At 48.4% G+C, this 24,690-nt stretch overlaps 2 protein-coding genes across 3 annotated transcripts; one reads left to right on the top strand and one right to left on the bottom strand.

Annotated features, from left to right (window-relative positions):
* Positions 1–85: 85 nt before the first annotated feature.
* RBM18 (RNA binding motif protein 18) lies at positions 86–10,298 on the bottom strand. The gene is made up of 5 exons (XM_005529181.3): positions 10,163–10,298; positions 4,452–4,578; positions 3,823–3,909; positions 2,019–2,104; positions 86–702 (listed from the first exon to the last, which is right to left on the bottom strand). Exons 1-5 carry the CDS (start codon positions 10,273–10,275, stop codon positions 543–545), a joined length of 573 nt encoding a protein of 190 aa, XP_005529238.2. The 5' UTR covers positions 10,276–10,298; the 3' UTR covers positions 86–542.
* A 62-nt stretch (positions 10,299–10,360) lies between these two features.
* MRRF (mitochondrial ribosome recycling factor) lies at positions 10,361–24,150 on the top strand. Of its 2 annotated transcripts, none has more exons than XM_005529180.3 (7): positions 10,361–10,431; positions 11,256–11,455; positions 11,723–11,878; positions 13,111–13,229; positions 16,018–16,109; positions 21,450–21,609; positions 23,015–24,150. In XM_005529180.3, the coding sequence occupies exons 2-7, from the start codon at positions 11,281–11,283 to the stop codon at positions 23,090–23,092; spliced, it is 780 nt and encodes a 259-aa protein (XP_005529237.1). In that variant the 5' UTR covers positions 10,361–10,431; positions 11,256–11,280; the 3' UTR covers positions 23,093–24,150. The 2 variants fall into 2 exon arrangements, with proteins under 2 accessions (XP_005529237.1, XP_087921907.1); XM_088065781.1 differs by having other exon boundaries at positions 10,396–10,440.
* Positions 24,151–24,690: the final 540 nt, after the last annotated feature.

Genomic DNA, 24,690 nt, shown 5'->3' with positions numbered 1-24,690 from the left:
TGGAGTGTGCAAATCAAAATGCAAAATTAATTGGCTTTGGTGCATATAAAATATCCCATGCACAGTTACTAAAGGTGTTGCAAGATCTATTTAAAATGAGTTTTATTGAGATGAAAAAGTTTTTCCATTATAACTACAGCATGTTAATCAAAACCAAGTGCTTCCCCTTCCATTAAAACATGAATTGGAATACATTTTGTTCAAAAATACTTTAAAAAGTAATCAGTTAAATGGAGTATTTTTGGATGTGCTTTACTCCGAACGCTGGTTACTGTTTCTAATCTGGCTAATGAATGCACACTAACAAGAGGTTTGCCTGTGTGTTCATCAGAGGCTTTGAAGGGAACCTATTTCTCTCAACAGCCTTCAGCTGTGAGCTGCACAGGCAGGAGCGTGCAGACCCCCGGGTGTGACAGAGGGCTGTGCTGGCCGTGCCCCGCTCAGGTGGCACCGTCCTTCCCACTCTACAAAAGTACAAAAGCATTGGAGGACTCCAGGTATACAAAGCAGTGCTTCTTGCTACCATCATCCATTCATAAGCATCATCTTCTGGATTTCCAGGCAGCTCTGGAGTATGGAGTAGTCCTTTTCTTATCCGGTGGTTTGAAGTAAGAATAAACAGGTGCCGCAGGATATTCTGCGTCTGGATTTTCTGCCATCATTTTCAGCTTGGCTTCAATGGCCTTGATTTTTGCACTGACACTGGAAAGAGAAAAAGCAGAAGGGAAATTGAGCTTGATCTTAGCATGAAACCAAACTACAGAAATCCAGAGATTCTGCTGACATGCGAATCCTCCCTGCACAAGGAGGGGCCAGGCAGCCCCAGCGCTGCATCCACAGCGAGGCAGGAATGCACTGCCCAGAGCCCACACTGCTGCATTTCAACCACTGCATGGCTTTGTTCCTCCTTCAGCAGCCCAAAATAACGGCCCCTGCACCTATTCAGTGCCTTCTTGAGGACGCAGAGTGAGACAAGAACACGACAAGGCTTCCTACTTCATGTGAAATGATGTAATTTCAGGAGGTCTGAGCATGTGCAGCAGAGCACAGCCTGGAGCAGGCTGCTGGGAACAGCAGAGAAATGAAAGCCAGACTTCCTCCCAGCTACAGCTTGCTCGGGATGGGAAAACCCCAGACTCTAATTAGGTCAGGAAGAAACATTATTTCAGCATTAGCAGGGTTTATCCCAAAGGGAGAAGCTATCCTAGGTTACACCCCAAATTCCAAAGACTTTTGTTATTCCCTATCCTCCATTGGGTATGGACGGGGAGGAATGTTCCCTTCCCCATTGTGGCTTCTTGCACCATCCATTCTTACTAGAACTAGATTGTTAACAATCTGCATGGCTCAAACCCCTCTGCTCTTTACTTCCTAGCCTGTTACTTCTGAATTCCAAGCTCATTTTATCTCTGGGCAAATGCATTAATCTGGTCATGGTTCCTCACAGGGTTCCACTGACAGAACACAGAGGAAAACCACACACCCTTTCAAATAAACTGTGAATTAGCAAAGCAGCTATGTGCTTTAGGTAAATGCAGTGGTTGGAGAATTTAACCACATCCCACAGACAAGAGCTACAGGCAAAAAAACACTGGCAAAAAATAAAATAGTTTTATGTGAAGTACTACCTGTGACTTCATTATAATTTTCTATCACTGCTGTAGAACTTCTTGCTCATGAGCATTTTGCTGAACCAAATCAGTGCAGTAAAAACCCAATTCACATGAAGTGCAGAGATTCTGGCCAAAGGAGCTGCAGTGCTACACATTCCCAAGTCCCCATCTCACCTCATTCCCTTCCTACTACCCATTGGCTTTGTATGTTAGAAAATAAACATCCAGTCTGAAGTGTCCCACATCAAGTGAGTGACTCCACAGGCACTGCCCCTTCAAAAACAGCTTTTTTGCCGTGCTAGATTTTTAACAGAAACAATGCCAACAACTCTAAATCTTACTGAAATGGAAAAAATTGGTTCCCTGCCAGTCCCACAGCTGGGTTACCTCTCACCCATCTCCTACCTTAGGTTGGACTGGGGTGGCTCCGTGCTGGAAGATGGCTCCAGACTGATTGGAAGGATCTTCTCATTCTTATTGTGATCATATCTCTGCAAGCAAGAGACCAAGGACTGAGTCAGCTGTAATTAGGGACAAAGAAACATTTCCCACAGATGGACTTTAAAGCTGGATTAACATTGCCTCAGGTTTTGTGGAGCTTTTGGTAGGAAAGATTTTGGTGGTCAAACACTGAAACAAATCCCAACCACAATATTTGGTTAGCACCAACATGGAATGCAGGCTGGATACTGAACAGTTATGTGCATTGTACTGTGGATCCTTAAACCTTCTCCTGTCACTTCTTGTTCCCCTCCACGTAAGGCAGGAAGCACAGATGGTAAATCTGAAGGTAACTACTGAACTGTTTGCTATGCTCCTTATGTGCAGAGCCAGAAAGTAACCCAAGCACATGACTGCACAGAACTGGGAAGTCCTGGGTGAAAAGATGGGGAAAAAAAAAGAAAAAAAGATCAGTTAGGAACCACCTCCTTTCTGTAGAAGGCAGCTTTGTGAGTCTGTCATCTCTGTGGGCAACGGGCCTCCTGAACTATTTGCAGTGTTCTGCTTCCTTATTTCGCTTGGCACGGAGTCAGGTTTGTTTTTCTGCAGAGCTGCTCAACCCGACAGCGTCTGGTGAGCCTTGGCCACTCATCTCAGAGCTGCTTACCAACATGCTGCTCTTGTCTAAAACAAACTCTTGTTACAATAAGCCAAAGTTTTGTGCTGTTAAGTCTTTCCATTCAGGGACTGGAAAATGCCATGCGAGGCGATCATTTCTGTGTGTTCCTCCCCAGACCCCCGAGCAGCTGAGCAGACACTCCTCCAGCTCAGTCTCCTTTTGTGGCCTGATCATTCCTCGTGGCACTCCAGTAGCTCCACAGAAAATGGAAACTGGATTTGCACAAGCAAATGTGCTGACAAGAAATCAGTAACTAAACCAATGTGGTCTCCTTTAATGGAGATACCTGGTTTGGTTTTTTAAGCATCCGAAACAGATGCACTAAAATACTGGATAAGACAAAGCAGAAAGCTGCTGGGAGGATAATCATATAAAAGAAAACTACTCAAAAGAAAACAGCAACAAGCATTTCCTCTGTGCCTCCCCCAAAATCTGTTTTCTGTAAAAAAATTTATTCAAAATAAATTGCTTTATCAAATATGAGATAGTAAATAACTGCAGGAAAAACAAGGCAAGAATTTTCAAAAATTAAAATAAGGATGTTCCAGAAGGTACTGCCTAAGTCAATCTTAAGAACTTGATTGTTTATGTGACAGAGCAAGGAATAAAAGGATATTTAGCTTAGATGCAGAGTATGTTACTTTAAAGTCAAAACTAATTAGAGCTGCTGCCACATAAGTGCTTTCAGAAGTGGAACAAAGTAACACAGTAACCGGTAATTGGGAATTTCCATACCTCTCCTATGCAAAAAAACCACAAAGGGAAGGATTCAAACTTCCAGCCAATTACTCACTAAGTTTGGGAAAAGTTAAAACATGGGCATTTATAGAAGTAATCTGTTCACACTGCTCTGAGCAGAAACCCCCTCCCAAAAAACCCCAGGTTAAACGGCCTGTCCTCACTCACAGCTAATCCAGCCCAGTTTGGGTAGACATGAGAAGCTGTAAACATCAACTCTCCAAGTTATTTCCTAGAACAGACTGTAATTATTTTGCCAGGCCAAGACTGCCTTGATAAGAAGGCTTTTATTATTCAAGTTTTTCAATTTTGCAAACTAAAAGCAATTCCTCTTTCCAGCAGCCAGCTTACCTTGACTTGTGCGTGTGCCCACCGCACCACCAATTTCTTGGACAGGGCCAGCTTCCCATTGAGACACTGGATCGCCTTCTCTGCTTCCTGCACAGGAAGACAGTTCCATAAACAAACCAAGCCTTTAGTCAAAACCTACTCACATGGAAAGAGCTCTTTTTTCTTTGTTATTTAGCTTACTGTAAGTACAGCTCACTGACAGCACAGAGAGTTTATCCCATCGTATCCCAATCCAGGGATATCCCCAAAAGACTCCCAGTAACCAGACTTTATCTGCCTTTCTTGTTCCACCTTGCTATGAATAATTTTCTAGAGCTAATGCACAGTGTTAGGGCTCTTCTGATGTCCTTATCACCAGCAGCAAAAAATGGACCAAAGAACTGTCCCTTTCTAGTTAGCATTAAAAAGCAGGATTCAGGAAAAGACAGCAGAGGAGAAAGGAAATCACTATTGCTACTTCCAGGAGCAGTCACAAAGTGACTGTGACAAAGCAGAGCTGTTAGAATCTGTGAGTTTGTGTAGATCAAGTACTGAATTTATCCTTTAACCTTGTAGTTTTGAATTAGCATTTAAAAAATGGGAAAGAAGTCAGTCATTTATAACAGAACTTTAGATAAAATGCAACTTACCTGCTTGGTTTCAAAGTTGACAAAACAGTAACCCCTGGGCTGCCCTTCCAGAGCACCAGACTTGTGGAATAGAAAGTCAAATTGCTTCACTTTGCCAAACTTCTGAAGGAGTTTGAGGAGGTGGTATCTGAAGAGAAGAGAAAACATTTATGACATGTTTTATCCCACTGACACTGAGGAGATAGAGAGGAAGCCCTGACACTCACAGGGCTCACACTCAGTGTAACAACACATTCAGCTGTGTCACACACAGATTCCCAAATCCCTGCAGGGGTGGGTGCCCTGTGCAGCACCCCTTCAGCATCCACAGCTCTGAGCAGCGTTACCAGTGACTTTCCAAAACCCCAAGGCACAAAGCTCCCTCCACTCCCAGCACTGCCAGCTGAAGGGCACAGAGATCTATTAATAGCTGCCTTTTGGACAATTATGCAATGGCTCCCAAGGGGTTTGGGAGGGCTTTTCCTCCTGCCTCACTAAATCACTCCTACTTTCAGGCATAAACCTCCTGTCTCCCCCTCTCTAACCTTGATGTGACCACCTGAAGCTCCATTCTCTGCACTCCTCTCCCAGCACAAGCACTCTGAGCCCACAGCACCCTGCACCCCTCAGGATGCTGCTCCTCCTGCTGCCCTCCCTCTCCCAGAACAAACCCTCCCCTTCCCTGTGCCAACCAGTGTCAGTGCTCTGGCAAGGACACCCCAGGGCACACAGAACACTTGCCTGGAAAAGGTGGGGATGCAGGAAGACGAAGAATAAATAGAACAACCTGAAACCAGAAATTGTCAGCAGACCTCAACAAAAAAGGCATCAGGCAGCCCTCAGCATCATCCAGCCTAAATCTGCCAGTGCTTCTGGCTTAGACAGCTTTTCAGTGACATGTTCATGGAAGTCAGACACTTTTTTAGCCAATTATCCTCCTGCCATCCAGTGGGGAGTGTGCTGTTTCCAATAAAACTGGGGAAAGCCAGAGTAAATCTGTCTGCTTAGTATCTGGTGCATTGAGCAACTTAAAACAAGGAACACATATGCTGTACAGGCCACATCTAATCCTGAAAGTTCTTTGCAGCTTTTTTTGGTTCCCTGGGATTGAAGTGTTTAACAACACTGGCTGACCTAGGAGAAAAGTGACACTCCCTGCTCCTTCACTGCCTGACCCCATCCCTGACATTTAAGAATTATTTAAGTGTTTAATAAGGGTGTCTTAGTTAGGACTCATCTCCTGAGCAGCTGTACAGTGTTTGTTGCTATGCAGTGTAACCCGAATTTTCAGTGTTTAAGGCTCAGAGAGCGTGCCAGGATAACACCAGGCACTGGGTGAAACTCCCATGTCCAGACATGAGCGGTCAGTAATGGCCCCAGACAGCCAAGTGCACCAGGCAACTACAGGGACTGTCCAGATGGGAAGGGCAGACAGCATTTTTCCTAATAAAGCCTGATAGGATGTCTGAAAAGGGCCTTAGCCCTTTGTTAAGCTTCAGAAGCCAGGCAAGAAAGTTCCAGGAATGTGAGTCATCCCACAGGATGGGTCACCGTGGACATTCAGGATGTGCACTTTTAAAGAGGTGAAGGTGCAGCGTGTGCACAGACGAGCAGTGCAGAAGGGCCAAGTTACCCCCAGGGGAACACACACATTGTCATTGATTATGGAAGGCTTCCTACATCCTTTGGAATACAGATGAAGTGCATGGTCTTCCAAGAAGCCTATGAGCTCTCAAACTCTGCTCTGAAAGCAAGGGGAACTGAAAAGAGCAGGGTGAAGAAAAGGAGCTGATTACACAGTAGCCAAATTTCACCACCTCACACTTCCAACAAGCAGACACAGATGTACAAGTGAAAACACTGACTTTGGAGACATGATGTATAAAAAACTCCACATGTTGCACTTCCACAGCCTTCAAAATATGTAAACGCACCTCAGGTTTGTTTCTGTAAACACACTGCTACAAAAAGCCCTGGGAATTTCAGCAGTGTGGAAATGAAGTCCTCACCACCAGGATGCTGTTCCCCTTCTGGCCATCACAGAGCCAGGGGAAGGGAAAGGACGATTCTCACCGAGTTCTGCCCTAAAAATCCCTGCAGCTGCCTTGCCAAAAGGAACTCTTTGGGGGTGGTTTGTTGGGGTTTTTTTTGAGAGCATCTGCATTCAAATAATCTTATTATTAATTAATTATTTTGATTGAATTTTAATTAATTAAATTAATTATTATTAATATTTAGCAGCAAGGTGATAGTTCCTCCTTTAAAACAATTTTCATCAACAGCCTAGAAGCAACTTATGTCATCTATTTTGTTCAGAATCCTTTTTCCAACCGTGCTTGCAATTTTACAACTGTAAAATTATAAACTCTCTGTGGAACAGCTCAGAAATCCTGTATAATTAATGCTTTAAGCTGTGATTATGGATTTGTATTGTTAAAATATTGCAGGCATTAACAGTAACTTGACAAGTAGTTCCTCAGGCCAAGAGGTACCAAAGAAGAAGACTGTAATGGAAAACCTGAAGCCTTATAAAAAAAAAAAAAGGTGAGAAGATGTAAAAAGCTTTACTATGGCAACAACACGGGATATCCAGAGCTTGGAAGTTGTTGGCACTGCCGTGGCCCCACCGCAGATCCGCGGCCAACCTCCATCTCCACTTCCTGTCATCTGATGTGAATGCGAGACAAACCTGCAGCTCCCCCATTTCCTTTTCCTCCTCTCTTCCTCCTGGCACCCCGAGCGCTATTCAGACGCAGGCAAGGCTTCCTCTGAACAATGCTGTCCCAAGGATCCCGCGCGGGGACCGGGCCACATGCAAAATCTATTATTGCGAGGAATTCTGCCCCACTGGGAGCCAACGGGGGTCTGTAACAACAACTTGTGCACACATTGTTTTCTAGGTGAGACTCATCGAGATGGGATCCTCGACAAGCAGCACAACAGCTGAGGAAGTCGAACACCCGCTACTTCATCCCTGTGGAAAATGAATGGGCATTGAAAGGCTACGGGAAACCAGATCATGTGAGCCAGAGAGCTGAAAATGAAATCTCTGCCTGTCCAAAACACTGAAAAGCCTCCAAAGGTTTTACAAACAGGAATGGGCAGAGGAGGCAATTCTACCCCACCTGCCACATGGAGATGTAACTGAACAACGTGGTTTTGCCCCACGGGGTGGGAGCACTGAGGGGTGATGAGGTCACGCAGCACATCCCCTGCCCTGCTGTGCAGCTGGGACACAAATGATGGTGGTGACACCAAACCACGAGGAACCACCTGCTGCCGTCCTCATGCAGACCCCATGGCAGGGATCTCAGAGCTTCCAGAGTGCCTGGAGACACCACCCTGTCACAAGCAGCTGTGAGGTCCCCTGGTGCCAGCTGTCCTCCTTCCAGCTGCTGAGAACACACTCGGGAGACTCCCAGCACCACCTGCTTCCACAGCAGACAATGCTTCAAGGATGCTGCATAAAAGAAGTCGCCCACAAACAGTACCAGCAAGGAGGAATGCCCAGCTGAAGAGCCACCATAACCCAGTGCACAGGGCATGTCAGCACCCCCAGCCACAGGCACTCAGTGTGTGCAACAGCCTCCCAAAAGCTGTCATTTGTGGGCAGCCCTACATTTATAAATGCCTGTTCCTGCAGCTTGTGCTCCAATTTGTACATTACCTATTAACTCTCCAGCACTCGACTGCAGCTCTAGCTTGTTCTTTAAATGGAAGTCTTGGATTGATTGGATTGAGACTTTCTGATCTCATTTCTGCTCAAGAGTGTCACAACCACTTATTAACTCTGCCAACAACTCAATCAACCTTACTCTGTCTTAAACAAATCCAACAGAGAAGTAACAAAGGCAACTCTTTAAAAACCAGATAAAAGCAGCAAATGCAGAAATATTTAAGTTTTCAGGGGTTTGATTTGGTCATGTGAGTAGTAACCTCAACAGGAATAATTCAGAGGAACAACAAGAACTAGAGATGTAAGCCCTTAGCATGAGAGAATAAGGGTCAAGATGATTTATAGAAACTCACTGACCACACACTTTCTCTATATTGACAATGTGCTAAAAGGAGCTTCCTCTTCTTTTGTTCACAAGGAAATGGAGATGCAACATCATTTGCAGGAGAGAAGAGCCATTTCAAAGCAAAAACAAAAAGAAAGACACATAATTATAAAGTCTGAAATGAGCAGCAAACACTGTCAGTCATCACTGGGCAAACTTTAAACATTTAGGAGCATAGAAGCACTCTAGGTTTGAGAACCTTGGAGAAACCACCAAACTCACTTCATCCAAGTGATGAAAACAGTTAATTTTGCCATATAAACCTATTACTTATCTGGCCAAGATTAAAAGGAACAACTTACACTGGGCACTGAGGATCACCCTGTGAAGTGAAGGATCCAATGCACTCACACCCTCCACTCCTGCCCTCACACTAACACAGCTCCTGAATCTCTGAGGACTCAGCAAACAACACTCAAAAATTCCTATATCTAATTTCACGTGGTCAGTGAATGTGGACAAACCACAGCAACAGAGCTGTGGGATGGAAGTGGTAATTAATGCAGAAATCTCCCCAAGATGAATGGCTGAAATCACAATGCATTAATGATTCCATTTAGAGGCTATTAGGGAGCCGCTCTGCTCAGATGAACCACACTTAGAATAAAACCCCAGCACCTGCACACACACAAAAAGAACCAGGAAGAAAAAGTATTCCACGACAGGCATACACAATAGTTAATCAAAAATGCTTGTTTGTTATGAGTGTGTAAAGCCCAAATTGTTTTGGTTCGCTTTCCTTTTTATACAACCTAGTGATTTCACAGCACCCTATCCAAATATTGGACAGCACATCATATTCCCTTAACAATTTAGCTGTTCAAATGTTATGCTTGCTCAGGAGATAATTATCCATAGCCTGGAGAAAACACAAAATGCTCACACACATGTTTGATTCATGCATTTACCCACCACAGCAGCCAGTCCCACCACTTCCACCTCCTCACCACCCACTGCTGCAGTCACTCTCCTCTGCTTAACTCACACGCAGCAGAATACCAAAACAAGGCTGTTGTTTGATACAGATGCCTGCCTGTCAGGTCTCCCCTGCCCATCCTCATCTCTCCACAGACCCCAACCGCTCTGGGTACAATTTTCAGGGCTGTGCCTTGCTTTACCATTGTTTGTACCCTGAAAGTCTCCGGCCTGATATTCTACATTTTTCTAGTTTAGAGGACGGGGATGTTTTCAGCCCCTGGGCTCCCAGCCCGAGCGGTGCTTCAGGGGGTGCTGTTTGTGGGGGTGCAGGACCCGTCTCTGAGCAGGCTGGTGCAGAACACCCCACACAGAGACACCCCCCGCTCCAGCTCTGTCTGCAGCAGGCACGGGCTGCTCCTCGGAGCGCACAGCTACTCGAGCGAGCGACTGGCACCGCTCGCTGCTGGGCAGGGAGGGACAGGAGCTGGGAGTGCCGCACCAGCCGGTGCCGCCTGCCGGGCACGGGGCACCCCCAACACCCGGAGAGCTGCCGGCACCGGAGGCCGGGCAGTGCTCGGGCTAACGCTGGGCCCCGGGGGCTGCCAGGCCCGGGGAGGGGCGATGCGGCACCGCCCGGGCGGGTTCGGTGCCGATGCGGGAACATGGCCCCGTCCGGGGCGGTGCGGCTGGGGGGGCGGAGCCCGGGGGGGTTCCGCAGGCCGCGGATGCCGCCGGTGCCGCGCGGTCACTCACTCGGTGATCTTGGGATCCAGGTTGCCGATCCAGTGGCGGAGCCCGTCCTGCAGCGCGCCCTCGGAGAGGATGGAGGCGTTCTCCAGCGGCAGCGCCTGGCGGCCCGGCTCCATGGCTGTGCGGGGGCCGCCCGGGCCGCTCGCTCCGTCCCCGGGGGCCGCGGCCACTCCGTCCCCGCGCAGGCCTCGCCCCGCCCTCGGCGCCGCTCTATGACGTCACGCTGCGGCCCGGCCGATGATGTCATCCGGGACGCACAGAGCAGAGCGACGGTGAGCGAGGCGCTGGCGCCCGCCGTCCCCCTCCTTCCTTCCCCTCCCCTTCTCCGCCCCCGGGCTCCGATCCGTGCCACCGATTCCCGATCGCCGGTCCCCGATCCCCGCTCCTCGGCCCGGCTTTGCACGGATCACCGGGACGAGCGGGCCGGGGCGCCCTGAGAAGAGGGAGCGGTGTGGGCGGGCCCAGGGGCGGGGCTACATGAGGGCGGGGTCTGGGTGTGAGGGGAGGAGTCTGGGTGTGAGGGGCGGAGCCGCGGGGCCGGGGCGCGCATGCGCGGGGCCGGGGTCACCGGCGAGGACCGGGACCGGGACCGGGACTGGGGGCAAGGACCGGGACCAGGGGCAGGGACGGGAAGCAAGGGCAGGGGACCGGGTGCCCCCGGCGCAGGGAGGGACGGTTCCCCCGGGGGCTCCGCCCCCGGCTCCGCGGGGACCGAGACCCGTCTGTGTTGCCGCAGCTCTGAGCGCAGCAGATCCGCAGCTGCTGAAACTCCCCGGAGCCTCGAAGGGCCCAGTCTGGAATAAACCCTGTGAATGCGGGGGAGTTACAGCTCGTGACACAGACATTAAAGTTTCAGCCCGGCTGATGTGTACCGGCTCCTGTTCGTGCCAGGCACATCTGGGCAGATGCGCAAAGGCCGCGCTGATACCGCGGGCACGGGCTGGCGGCCACCGAGCCCTTCTCGCTGCACTTCCCGGTGGTCACTGCAGAACCCCAGACCTGCTGCCCACATCCCTGAGCTGCCGCCTGCCCCCGCGGCGCCCCGAAGGCCCGAGCTGTTTGCTTTAGCACGCCAAGCTGCCTTTCTCTTCTCCAGGTGCATCAGAGAGGGGCTGTGAGCAATGGCTCTGGCGCTGAGGTGCCTCCGTCCTCTCCCGTCCCTGCTGCAGCGATCCTCCTTTGCCATGGGCAGGGGGCTGCCCCAGGCTCCCAGAGGCTGCCCAGCCCTGCTCCTGGAGGGCTGCAGGCAGTGTGCCCAGCAGATGCTGCTGAGCAGACAGCTAGCTACCAAAAAAGGTAAAAATGGCAGCTTTTTTCACGGTTTTGCAACCTCTCTCTCAGTATTTATATGTATTTATTTATTTTGGCTGATGTGCTCAAGTGGTGAGCTCTTTATTCATTAAAAAATACAGTTACTTTGGGTTTTTTCAGTTTATCTTAGACTTGATTCTAAATCTGACCTCTAAATCTGATTCTAAATCAGACTTTAATATCTTCTTTCTACTTTCTAACTAGCTTGTCAGATATAGAAACAATTTTTTTTTTTTTTTTTGTGATCTGCAGCTAAAGGTAAAGGGCAGAGTCAAGCCAAAGTGAATATCAGTGCTGCCCTAGTTGAGGATATTATCAATTTGGAGCAAACCAATGAAGATATGCAGGCAGTCATAGAAGCTCTGAAAGAAGATTTCAACAGAAATCTCAATGTTAGAACCTCACCAGGTTGGTAACTTCCTTGTGTGGTGCTCTGTAGCCTGTAAATAAGGATACAAATCGTAGTAATGGACAACTCAAATTTTTTCAAAATCGATTTTCTTCGCCTGGAGTTACCTGCTGGGCATCCAATTCCTACAGCCCTGACATCCCAGCTAGAGGCTTTCTTCACCCTGAGCTTGACCAGGAAGGATCCATTTTTGTTAATAGCTTCCTGGAAATAGCTTTTTTAAGTGGGAGATGTCAAAAGCGTCTAACTGAACTGTTTGCAGATGTGATGGAGAAGCAGGTTGTCAGCTAATGGTGCAGTAGGGCAGGAAAAATCCAATTGCCATTAAATTAGCCTTTTGGAAATTGCCATTGGGCTGGTGTCTGGCATACACAAACTTTTTTCTGCTGTACTTCTTTTTGGGTAGTAACCTGTACAAACCTCCTTCATTTTATGGATTTTGTGTTTTAGGAAGAAATGTGAATATATTTGACTGAGCTACAGTTACTATAACACTCTGAACACATGCATTTGTAAGTGTATCAAGTTTCAGGGATAAAATTTAACATTAAACAATGACCAAATTTGAATCATTCACCACCCCAGCTCTGGCAGGGGCACTTCTGTCTTTAATGGAGCTGGAAAGCATAGCTCAGTCTCTTAACTATTTATTTTAACCATAGGTATTTTTTTTAATTGCACTGATAAAGTACCTCCTGTCCCATGTGCCTTTTGGCCTGTTAACATTTTGCAGCAGAAAATAGAGAGCAGATTAAGAGTAGCTCAGGGAGAAACTGAATACTTTAAATTAGGCAGTGTGCAACACCCCTCTGGGGACCTGGAAAAAAAAGAAAGAGGGGTTTACAGCACTGCTAAGTTAAAGACAATATTTGTCTTGATCTTTATAGCACCATTTTGATTTTCTTTAAGTTGTAAGAATTAAAAAATAACCATTTCCCTTTAATTCTTCACAATCCTGCTCGGTTTTCCAATTCTAGTTGCAAAAACAAACAAAGAGTTTTGTTTTCATGTTTTTGTGCTTTAGAACAGCTTTGAAATATTTAACTTGTGAATACACAGGGGATGCCTGAACACAAACAGCACCTGAAGTCTGAATAAACACGGTTTTTTCCTTTGTGACCTCTGTATTTTGCATGGCAGGGGGGAAGTGGGACAGTGTGGACACATTTTTCTTCAGCATCACTGCACAGTGTTTTATCACCCTAAAGCTCTCTGTGTTTGGTTCTTTGAGGGGCCCTGGATCACATAACTGTGATGACAAAGGATGGGAAGTTTCCGCTGAACCAGCTGGGGCAGATCTCACAGAAGTCACCGCAGCTCATGATAGTGAACATGACCAGTTTTCCAGAGGTGAGGACACATTGGGAGGGGAGCTATTTGCCACGGGAACAAACAGGTTGATGCAGAGCAAAGGAGCGTTTAGACAGAATCAGTCAAACGTGGCAGGGCTGTGGGCTGGGGTTGGGCTGTGTCACTTTGTGCCGACACAGAGCAGAAGGGGCATTTTGCTGCTGACAGCAATTCCCCAGCCCCATGTGGCCCCCAGAGCAGCTCACCTGCAGCAGCACCAGGTCAGAGGAGAGTTACTGAGTGCTGTGGTTGCTCAGGGTTGTATCCAAGGAGTGCCACAGTTACAGGGCTTTGCTTTGTGGGCGCTTCCCCCTCATCTGGATCTGCAGAACAACAGGGAGCATCGTGGACCAGGTGCCTGGATTCACTGTGTCCTTCCAGCCCTCCCCATTTCCCATGCATTTATGAGAAGCCTGAGCACACACACTCCCCTGAAGTGCACACATGGCTGCAGTGTTGTATCAGCCCCGTTGTATTCATTTCAGTTCCTTGTCAAGACGTGGCCATGCACAGAACCAGACATGTAGTTGGAATTTGTGCTGGGAACTTCATCAGACACCTCTGAAACATGCTTATGTATTACCTGGGCTGGGGATACCCCTGAGAGTTCATGAGAGACACTGCTGACAGAGCCTGTGACCTTCTGAACAGCTTCCCTGGTGGGACTGAGCTGGCTAGTGCTAAGTGCTGTCACAGAGCTCGACTTGGGCACTGCTGAGCTTGGCCAGCTCCTCCCTTGGCAGCACTTTCAGGTCAGAACCCGAATTAGGGGCTCTGATTTATCTTCTGTGAGAGACAAGTTATTTTAATTTTCTGCAGGAGCCTTAGACCTGCCCCTGAATGAGGCAGCAAATCCAAATCCCAGCTCAGGATCAAGCCCTCATGGTGCCCTGCAGCAGGTTCCTCTGACAGAGCCGGGCACAGGGGAGCAGGAGCGAGCACAAGGTTAACAATTCATCCCACTCCAGGGCTGGAGCTTTGCCAGGGCTTATCTCTGTTTATTTTGCAAAGGCTTTCCCCAATTAATTAAGTCAGCAAAGTCTCAGAGGAGGTCGGTGTAAGGCACTTGATGCCTAAGTGTTTCTTAGAGTGTAGACTGTGTGTATAAAGGCTCTGAAGAACAGAGGTCCCTCATCAGCGAGGTCCCACAGAGTGTCAGCGCTGAGAGGGACAGGGAAGTCCCTCCATGGCTTGTCCCATGCCCAGGCAGGAGCTCAGGCTGAGAAATGGGCATGTGAGAAATTAAATATCCTCCACTTAGCATTGCCTACTTTTGTTTCCTATGCTAAAGGACCACTTGAACCATTTCTCTCACTACAGTTGCTTTATACCCATACCTGTTTTGTGATAGATGGAACTAAAACCACTAGAGACACGATCACTTGATGTCATTATTTACAGCATACAGTCAGTGGATCATGACGTAGAGTAGCAAATAGAATTGCCTAAAGAGTCTGAAAAATAAAATAATCATAGAAAATAACTTGCAGAGCCAGAGTCTGTTTTCCCAAGAATTACAAAACCAAACTGTTTTTTTTTAAAGATAGTTATTTTTTTCACAGGCTACAGGAGGATGGGGGAAATATTGCAATATTTTCCCTTCTCTCATTATTCTCGTCTACTTCTATCTCCTCCAATATCTATGTTAAACAACACAGTTTTTATTGAGCATTTATTTCCTGCAGAACAGGCGCTGTCCGTGGAATAACACATTGACATTCCTAATGTGCTGAGATCATTTTGATTGCATTTTCTCTGCCCTTGTAGTTTCAGGGGACAGCAGTTGTCTCCTGCAGAATATGAGCAGAGCATTCATTTAATTCAGTGATGTCACACATGAGGGACCTGAACAAATCTGCAGAGCTTTAGGTTGTGTCTCAGTTGGCAAAAGCTGAGCTTTATAAATACAGTCTGAGCTACATAAATACTGCAGCAGCCTGGAGCTAAAGTTAATGATGGCAAAGAGTATCAGAAATAGCATCGTACCTTGTAGGAAATGTGAGTGCCACAGGAAAAGAGACTCCTGGGGCTTGTCAGAGTCAAGAATGAAGTGACCTGGCAGAGCCCTGTGGGTGTTCTTGGCCAAACTCTGCTCTGACCCCAAAGCCTGACACTCTGTAAAGGTGCACCCACACTTTGTGATGGGGGGTGAAGCCTTTTAATCACCTTGCAGTCACCAAGCAAACCTGCCACCCCACCTTCCAAGCAGAGCAGAGTGTCAGCCAGCGGTGGGGGAGTTTTGAGAAGTTAATCCTCACTAATAAGCTGTCAAATAAACAGAGCTGGGCACGAGCACTGGTTCTCAGCCATCTGCTACTGCCCTGCTGTCCTGTGGTCAGGTTGTAGTGCTGAAGTGGTTAAGTTCATTAAGGTTTCGGAATTGGCACTGGGTGATTTCTAGGGGGAAACATTCAACTGGAATTTTTAAATGCTCAGAATCTTTCATCTCCTTTGCCACAGTCAGGCCCTGCCTTGGGAATTTATTGCGGTTTCACTCTGCGTTGCCTCAAACCATTCAAATAGTTTCAAAGAAGCAAAACAGTTTTCTTTTGTTGTTGCTTCCCTTCCCCTCTCCTCCCTCCGTGCCCCTCTACCCCAATACAAGCGGCCGTAGTTTCCCATTCGGTTTGATCAAAGCTCTCTGCACCAATGTAACTTCCTGATCTTACTGGTAACAGAAGTAAATGTTTCCATGTTCCATGGGGATGGATTGCCAGCTATTGACAGAGTTCTGGCATATGGGAATGATTATTTCCTAATTCCCTTTACCTTTTGATGTGTTTTACAGAGCACAGCTGCAGCTGCAAAGGCTATAAGGGAGAGTGGCATGAACCTGAACCCAGAGGTGGATGGGACGGTGATTCGGGTGCCAGTTCCCAAGTGAGTATCGATGCCTGAGCTCATCATCGAGCAGGATAACACAGAGCATTGCAGTGAGTGCCCTTCAGAGGGTAAACATGCATGATTGCTTGTTTGTTGCCCCATGCAGCTGCTTTGCAAAGAGCTGTAGTTTGGGTTTGGGAAAAAATCTGAGCTCTTAGAAGCATCTTTTGGAACCTCTTTGGAGTGTCTGAGCTCTAAGTCACCACATTCTGATGATTTGTCTTATTTTTCATCTTCTCTCTGCAAAGGAAGCTTGGTCCTAGCTGGCTGCAGCACTTTGAAAGAGAGAGCCAAAGGCTTTTGAAACTATATTGCTTTAATTCAGGGGCTGATATTTTCTGCCCTGCTCTAAATTCCTGCCGTTACACCAGCACAGAACAGCAGTGTTGAGCCAGTAGTTTTAGGTGAGAGTAGCACCTTGCTGCAGAGAGCACTAAAAGGAACTGTGAGAGGAAGGAAATTCATAGCTTTGACAGAAAAATCTGCTCACTCTTTGGTGTAATACACAGTGTGTAACTGGTGGCTGTATGGAAAATTTGGCATAGGGCTGGAAAATCAGGTTACCCCTGGGCAAGGGCTGAACATCACTTCCCTCAGCCAACACAAGTATCTTCCAGACCCTGGACAAGGCAGGAGGTGCATCCATGCTTCAGTTTGGATCAGGAGAAGCGATCCTGGCTCTGTCTGGGATTGGGGCCCGTCCATTCAGATGGAATCAGAGACCTCCCATCAGCTCCACCCGCTGACACACACACACAACCTGTCACAGGGCTGCGTGGCACAAGGAAAATTCCTGAGCTCCTGTGGGTGCTCAGACCTTATGGAGCATCTGAATACCCCGGGCAGGTGTGGCTGGGCATGGTTTCACACCGTGGTAGAGACAAACAGCTCCCACACAGGGCATGCACAAACCCTTGGCACATGCACTGCCTTGCACAGGCAGGTGACTCCTTGGTAGAGATGAACCAGGTATTTCTTGTGCTGTAAATCTCCTTTAAAAATTCTGTGGAATTTTACCCAGCATTTTGATCAGAGAAGTCTAATTGCAGCTTTCCGTTGCTGTCGGTGAGAAGGAATGACATTATCATTCTATTTGCTGATTTTCCTTCCCTGTGCTCCCTGCCCTTCCCCCATTCCTCAGGAGAGGAGGCAGAGGAGGAGGAGGGCACCATTATCTTCGTAATTGCTGAGGCTCCCGGGTTGCTGCACAGTGGTTTGATTGTTAATGGGCACTTGGGTCATCCTTGAATACGAATTGCAGGGGAGGAAACTCCAAAACTGCGAATCCCAAGCTTTAACAAAATACTGTGTTTTTAAACAAATGTGTACGGTCTGTCACTATCTTTGGTGGTGCTGCAGAGTGAAAACAAGGCTTCTCTTCCCAGGGAAGCTCTGCCTCCTGTGCTCCTGTGTTCCTCTCCTGTGTCAGGGTTGCAGCTCTTGGTCCCTTCCTGGTTGCTTGGGAAGTCCTGAGTTAAGGATTTGGGCTTGGGAGCTGTGCCCTGTGGGTCTGGCACCTCCAGTCCCTTTTGCTCTCTAGCTCCATGTCTCGGGCTGTGGGAGTTTCAGCCACTTACCAAAAAGAAAAACAGTTCCAGCCTTTTAAAACCCCACAATGAAAAAGGCAGGGTAGAAATTGTCATATCCCTCATTTACTTTTAAAATTTTTTAAAAAGTTTTGTGTTATTTCCAGCAGTTCATGAAAGAATACAGAGAGATGCAGTGAAATTGCAGAATTACATCAGGTGTGCAAAATAAGCAACAAATCAGAAGAAATTAAGAGACAATATTAATATTGGTTCTGCAGACTTTGGTTCTTTCATTAAGGGAAGGCCAGTAAAAATAGAACCAAATCCAAATTGTCCTTACCTGTTATTATAACCACTCTTCACTGTGGCCACTGGACACACATGTGTCATATTTTGCCTTGTGCAGGTCCAGCTGTGCTCCAGTGTTCCAACAGAGCATTTAGAAATGGAGTTTGCTTTTCAGTATTTATTCTATCAGTTTAGTTTTTGCAGTGCAGTTTTAACAGAAAAAATACACTCGTGTCGTTGGTGTTTACTTCTGCTGCCTGCCAGGATCCCTCTGCTCCCCAAGGCATTCTCCTGTTTGTGTGGCTAGCACTGCATAGGCAACATTTATTTGTATAAAAAGTAGCCTCTGAGGGTTTAAAAATAAAAATTAAAAGAAAAAAAAAAAGGAAAAAACCATCCATGGGAACGTTTGTATTGGTTGATCTCTTGGCCGAATTTGACCTGACCTTGTGACTTTTATGGTATTGCCTCATTTTTAGATTCATCTTTTTTGGACCTATTGTGTTACACTGGATATTGTTTGTAAATCAGTAATATTTTTACACATGTTTTACTGAAAGCCAGATGACTCATTTGAAAGTTTAATGACTCATTGTGAGCCTTTTTTTTCCCCTCTACCCTTTAAGAAGTAAGCAAAGATACCTACTATGGGGAGAAAGGACCAAAAAACGTCACTTGAAAACACCCCAAAGCTGTTCTGAGCTGCTCCTGCTCATCATCAGGAGCCTCTCGCTGTGTTTTATTGAGCAATAAATGCTGCACCCTGTGTTTATCTGCAATTATGAATGCAGAGTGTTTCGTTTAGCCTGCTTTCCTCTAACTGATCCCTCTCCTTCAGAGGAAATTCCTGGTGTTGGAGGTACAGATATCCCAGAGAAATGTCTTGAGCTGAGCCGGGTCCCCTCTCTGCCACACGCAGGGGTGGGACACTGAGGGCTGCAGTGCTCAAACCCTGGGGCTGGGGGAGGCAGAAAAAAGGATGTTCCTCAGAAAAAAAGATGTGAGCCCCCTGACTTGTCACTCACCAGGTTTGCCCTGGTCCAGGCAGGACAAGGCTGTCCCTGGGGGACTGGCAGGGACTGACCCTGCTGCTCTGTGGGAGCATTGTCCTCATTCCCCATCTGACCCCCTTTCCCCAAGTTCATTCACATTTTGTTTTGGCTTTAAGAGGGGGTTGGGACGATGGTTACTAGACAGAAAAGAAAACATACCTAAGAACAGCTTAAAAGTCCCAGATCTCGGGGCAGGATTAAAACAACTGTCCTTAGAAACCTCGGGCCTGGCTCGTGTTGATGGATTCCTTAACCAGAAACAGCATCTGCTTGGAAAAGTGTCTGTTTCTGGCATTATTGGTAGCATTGCTGAGAATTTACACACAGTCTGGCTGGAACATAAAACCCGCTGAGAAACTCCCCGGCACTGCGCAGTGATAAAAAGAAATTGGTGTTAATAAAGACAGACAAGGAGGCATGAAAGCTGTGACCCAGTGCCAAGAAGCAGAGGAAATCTGGCAGCACTGCATAAACAAAAACATTTCCTTCAAGGCTCGGCAGCCCCGGGCAGGCGAGCGATACCCTCGGCACAGCTCGGAACGCCGAGCTCAGGTCTGCAGCTGAGCAGCTCCCTCCCACCCAGCAGGAGATGGCAGAGATTCCCAGCTCCCTTCTGAGCAGCCAGGATTGACTCCTCGCTTCCCCCCCAAAAGCTGCCTGAGAATGTGGCCTCAGGCAGAGAGGTCTGTGTGCCTGGGAGCTGCCTTTGGGGGTTCCAGATGTGCTGTGGGGCTGTGCCTGGGCAGGCTGGATGTGAGGAGCCCCAGAGGCACCAATGATCCCCCCATCGATGAGGAGAACCTCAAGGATCTCTGCTCCCTCCTGGACAGGCATTTGGGCCAGGCTTGAGCCTGTGCTGACCAGAAGCCTCCTGCCACATGTGGTGAGTTAGGCAGGGAAAGGTTCTTCCCCCAGAGGGTGGTGGGGCACTGCCCAGGCTCCCCAGGGAATGGGCACAGCCCCAGGGCTGCCAGAGCTCCAGGAGCCTTTGGGCAGTGCTCTCAGGTGCTGGGTGGGATTTTGAGGCTGTCCTGTGCAGGGCCAGGAGTTGGACTCTTCCAGCTCAGGGTACTCTGAGATTCCTTGTGACATCCCTGGCCAACTCCCTCCGCAGCCCCTCGGCAGGGTGGGGACAGGCCGGGGTGCCCAGGCTGCTCTCTGGGTCTGCCAGCTTTCCTGGCAATCCCGAATTCCTGTGAGTCCTAACTGGTTCTGGGAAACTTCTTCCCTCTGGCTCTGTGAGATGGGGATGGCTGCCAGAGACCTGGCTGTGGGCAGGGGCTGAGGGTCCCCCCGAGCCCCCAGAGCCCCCCATAACCCACACCCCGGGGCTCTCACCCCACATTTCCTGAGCTCTCTGTGGAAAGAGTCCTGGCCCCAGGGTTTTGGTGACCCAGGCTGCTGCAGCCGATTTCTAAATACTCCTGTGAAGTGTTTATTTTGCAGTATCACCCCCACACATTCTCCTGCTAGTGAGTCTCAGGGAGAACGCTGGGGTTTCTCCTTCTCCAGGCAGTCTGGAAACTCCAAGAGCTATGAAAATAATTAAAATATTATTGTTAAGCACTAGCAGTTGACAGTGGTCAGCTGTAGGTGCTGGAGCATTATCTGAGCTGAGGGGACACATCAGCCATTCCTGAGCCTTTTTGATGGCCAGACCCCCTCATCAGCAGTTTTTAGTTTGGGATTGAAAGTTGAACATTTTTTTGTGACACCACAGCAGTAACTGGCCCCACATCAGGGGGAAGGTTCACTGGAAGTTCTCCTGGGCTGAGTTACCTGTGGCTTACCATGTCCAGCAGCATCCTCTTGTCAACCCAGGTGTTCGTATCATCCTGATGGGAATTCCTGGTCATGGTGAGCTGGAATAAGAATAAGTGAAGGAGAAGCTCCTTGGCTTCCAGGTACATCATTCAGGGAGGCAAATCCAAGTTTCAGGAGCAGACATTTCCTCCTGGCTTTGCAGTTTGGTGCTTTTTAGGATGACACTTTTCAGTTCCATCTTTCAAGTCTGGAGCTGGATTTTTCCTCTTTCCCACACATGCTTTGGCAGTAGGAAGTAAGGAAAGTCTGAGCATTTCAAGATGACTTTCAGGCACTGCAGCAACAACTGTAAGGCAAGATTCAGTCCAAGATCTCCAGCTTAGGGCTGGGCTGGAAATTTTCCATTCTAGGCTCAAGACTTGCTTCCCTGGGATGCTGTGCAGAGCTGGCAGATTTTCTCAGGTGGACCAAAGCAGAATAAAAACATGCCCTGAGCTGTTCAGTCCCTCTGCCCTGAGACACAGTCTCTCCACACAGAGCCAGCTCCATCTAAACCCAGCAGCTTTTGTGTGTCCCTGGGCAGGACAGCAGTAGTTGGAGAGGATCACTCATTTAACCAGAGTCCTTCACAGAAAATTAATCTGGCTGTGCTACACATGACACTGCTTTTCCTTTCAGTGTTTTTCCTCTCCTCTCTCTCCTAGGGTCACGAGAGAGCACAGGGAGAGCCTGGCCAAGCTGGCCAAGCAGTCCACAAACAAGTCCAAAGAGGCTTTGAGAAAGGTGAGAAGCAAAAGCATCACCCAGGTAAAGAAGTTCAAGAACAAAGTGTCAGAAGATACAATCTGGCTGCTAGAAAAGCAGGTAAGTTTTCTTTCCTTCTGCCATATGATGGTGTCCCACAGCTGAGTGGTTTCTCCCAGCCCTTGCTGACAAATCCTCAGCACTGAGAACCCGGCAGGGCAATGGACAGCCCTGGGCTGAATTTTTGGAGCTGGCAATGACATTTGTATCTGCTTTTTCTTTGTGAGATTTGGGGCTTCAATCTCAAAGCCAGATTGAGAATAGGAACCACTGTAAACTGACACAGGGAAAGAGAATTCCCCGAAAGCTTTCATACTATGAGGGATTGTTGCACAAACCAGCAGAATTTAGTGAGTGAAGCAATCCACAAGCATGGCTATACCACCACTCATGCTGTGCCTGGTCACTGCAGATGTGTTAATGAGCATTGCTCCAGTTGCCATTAATGAAAGTCTTGCAAGATTATCTCTGTTCACAGTTTTTGGCTCCAATTCAGGAAAATACTTAAGCACATGCCTAATTCCCTAAGAGCAGATGTCACTAAAGTCAATTAGTTGGCCATAAACTCAGGCACAAGCCTAAGTGTTCTGCTGAATTGATGCCTCTGAAGGCAGGCCATTACTTCTTAGCTGTTTGTTTATTAACAGCTAAAGTTAGATACATTGCAAATGCTCTGGGACAGTTCTCTGTGTGCTCACAAAAATAAACATTGATATACAGAGCGTTTGTGCAAGCAGGAAAAATGGCCATGCCATTGTAACCGAATCCTGGCGGGAAGCAGCTCTCCCAGAGCACACAGATGGTTTTCTGCATTGGTAGAGGTAACATCTCCAGTGGAATTTTTTTCTTGTACCCAAATTTTTCATTATGAGCAAAGGTCACTGTCAGACCTTGCAGATCTTAATCCTGTGAAACCAGTGCACAACACCCGGACTGCTCCAGTCTGTAGCTGCCTGAACGTTTTCATCCCTTTTGCACCCTGGCCGTGTCCATCTCTTCTTACCAAGAGAGCTGATCCCTGGGCAGGGCATGAGCAATCACCATTTTATTTCTTTTTACAAGAGATAAACAGATTGTTTTGTGCTGTGTGAATTCCTGGCACGTGCACAGGACCTGTGTGTTCCGATAGTGCTGCCAGAGGTAACAGCCTCTCTTCCCTGGTGCCAGCAGCAGCAGGTCTCTGGCTCTGCCCCGAGTCTCTCTGTTAAACCTGACCTGACCTGTGCAGCCCAGCCAGGAGTTTTGTGGGCATCTCTTTTCAGAGCCTTTGGCCAGTCCCTGCTCTCACAGTCCAGGTGCCACACTGGCGTGGATTCCTGAGGGCTGGTGGCAACCCCCAGGAAGAGCCAATTACTGCCCCAGTGCTCTTGGGGTTTTATGGGCACCATAAGCTTTGTTCACTCCTTTCCCTTTGAATTGTGGCATCACCTCAGACAGAGCTCTGATTTCTACTGTCTTGCCACAGATCCAGCAAATGGCAGATGAGGCTGCCACGGAGATGGACAAGCTGCTGGCAGCGAAGACCAAGGAGCTGCTTGGATAAACACCATCCCAATGGCCACACTCCTCCCCCTGGAGCAGGAATGAGCTGCCACATTCCCCAGCACCCAGCCCTGCCCGGGGGCAGCAGCCTCAGGGATGGGCAGGGTCAGCTCTGTGCCTGGGCTGCTCTCACTGCCTACCTTGGGGTGTGCTGAAGGGAGGGGGGAGCTCTCCTTGCTGTCCTTTATCCAGGTGGGAACAGAATTGGATGAACTGAGATCAAAAATAAAATATCAGGAAGGAGAACTGGAAACTGCTGGAGGCACAGAGGAAGAACTGCCCTGCTCACTTTGTGCCCCATCTTTGCACCATCAGACCACCCACAAGAGGAACCTGCCTGTCCTGCTGCAAACCTCAGCATTTATTTTTGCTTGAAATAAAGCCAGAATGAGGTGTGGAGGAGCAGCCTCACGACAGACAGGTCCTGGGTGTTCCCTCGGCTTCACGTGTTCCAAAGCAAGCATTTGCCCCGTGCCATGGCTGTCACTGCCAGCAGAGTGGGCAGGGACGAGGGAGCTCAGCACAGGGTGGGCAGGGATTCTGTGAGGAGAGAACTGAAAGCAGTGCTGTCAGCACAGCTGCTTTAGCCAGGATGAGAAGACCTAAAACCAACACAGGAACTGCCCAAAAGCAGCATCTGCCTCCCCAGCCATTTACAAACGCCTGGGAGCCTCTGGCACCACGGTTCAGGGTTGGAGGAGGTACAAGCAGAGCAGGTCCTGAGCACATGACAGAGCTCAGCTCCTCACTGTGAGCAGGTACTTCCCAGGACAGCAGACAGCCTCGGTGGCAGGAGCAGGAAGGTGCTGGCAGCCCCCCAGCCCTGCTCCCAAGGCATTTGGGTTCAAAGAGCACCAAGTGCTCTGCACTCCTTAAATAAACAACTCCCCAAAAGTTAGTTTGTGTGCCACGGGGAGGGGGAGGAGGATGAAGGATTTGCTCTGCTAGGGCCCCACATGTCAACAATTTCTCTGCTTTGTGTATTTTGGCCAAAGCCCTTACCATGATAAATGAATAAAGGAAGATGGCGAGCCCAGGGCGGTTCCACAGCTCGGGAAATTGCTTTCAGCCGATTACTGGATTTCTTTTGACATTTATCAACTGGGCTTTTTTTTCTTCTTCTTTTTTTGCCATTGTTGCAGCCTCAGCATCCCCACAGCAGCCTGGGCTGGAAGAGTTTCCCTGGTACCTGCCCAGGAGCAGCAGCTGCTGGGCTGGGAACTCCACAAAGCCAGGGCAGGTGGAGAACTGCTGCTGCTGCTATGGAGGCTTCTCCAGCCTCTTCCCATTTTCCAAGCCCTTGGGATGGAGGCAGTGGGCTGGTGGAGGCAGGCAGTGGAGCTATAGGGGGTCATACACATGGGAATTTTCCAAATATTTACCACTACACGAGGAATAAAACCTGTGGTAAAACGACCCTGATGCTGGGCTGGGGACAGAGCTGCTGGATGGTTGGGAAGCCCATTTACCTGCATTCCCCTGTCACCCCTGTGCCCTGGAGCAGCCCCAGGGCCCACAGAAACTGCTCTCAGCCCTGGTGCCACCAAATCAGGGCAGATGGATGTGAGCCTGGGGAGCTGTGCCCCCACAGTCCATCCT

This window comes from Pseudopodoces humilis, chromosome 22 (genome assembly GCF_049639895.1).
Source record: "Pseudopodoces humilis isolate 2021_Gansu_Grassland_sample_001 chromosome 22, ASM4963989v1, whole genome shotgun sequence".
NCBI classification, from domain to species: Eukaryota; Metazoa; Chordata; class Aves; order Passeriformes; family Paridae; genus Pseudopodoces; species Pseudopodoces humilis.
The sequence above is the reverse complement of the archived record's forward strand: the minus strand, read 5'-3'. Positions and strand labels throughout refer to the sequence as shown.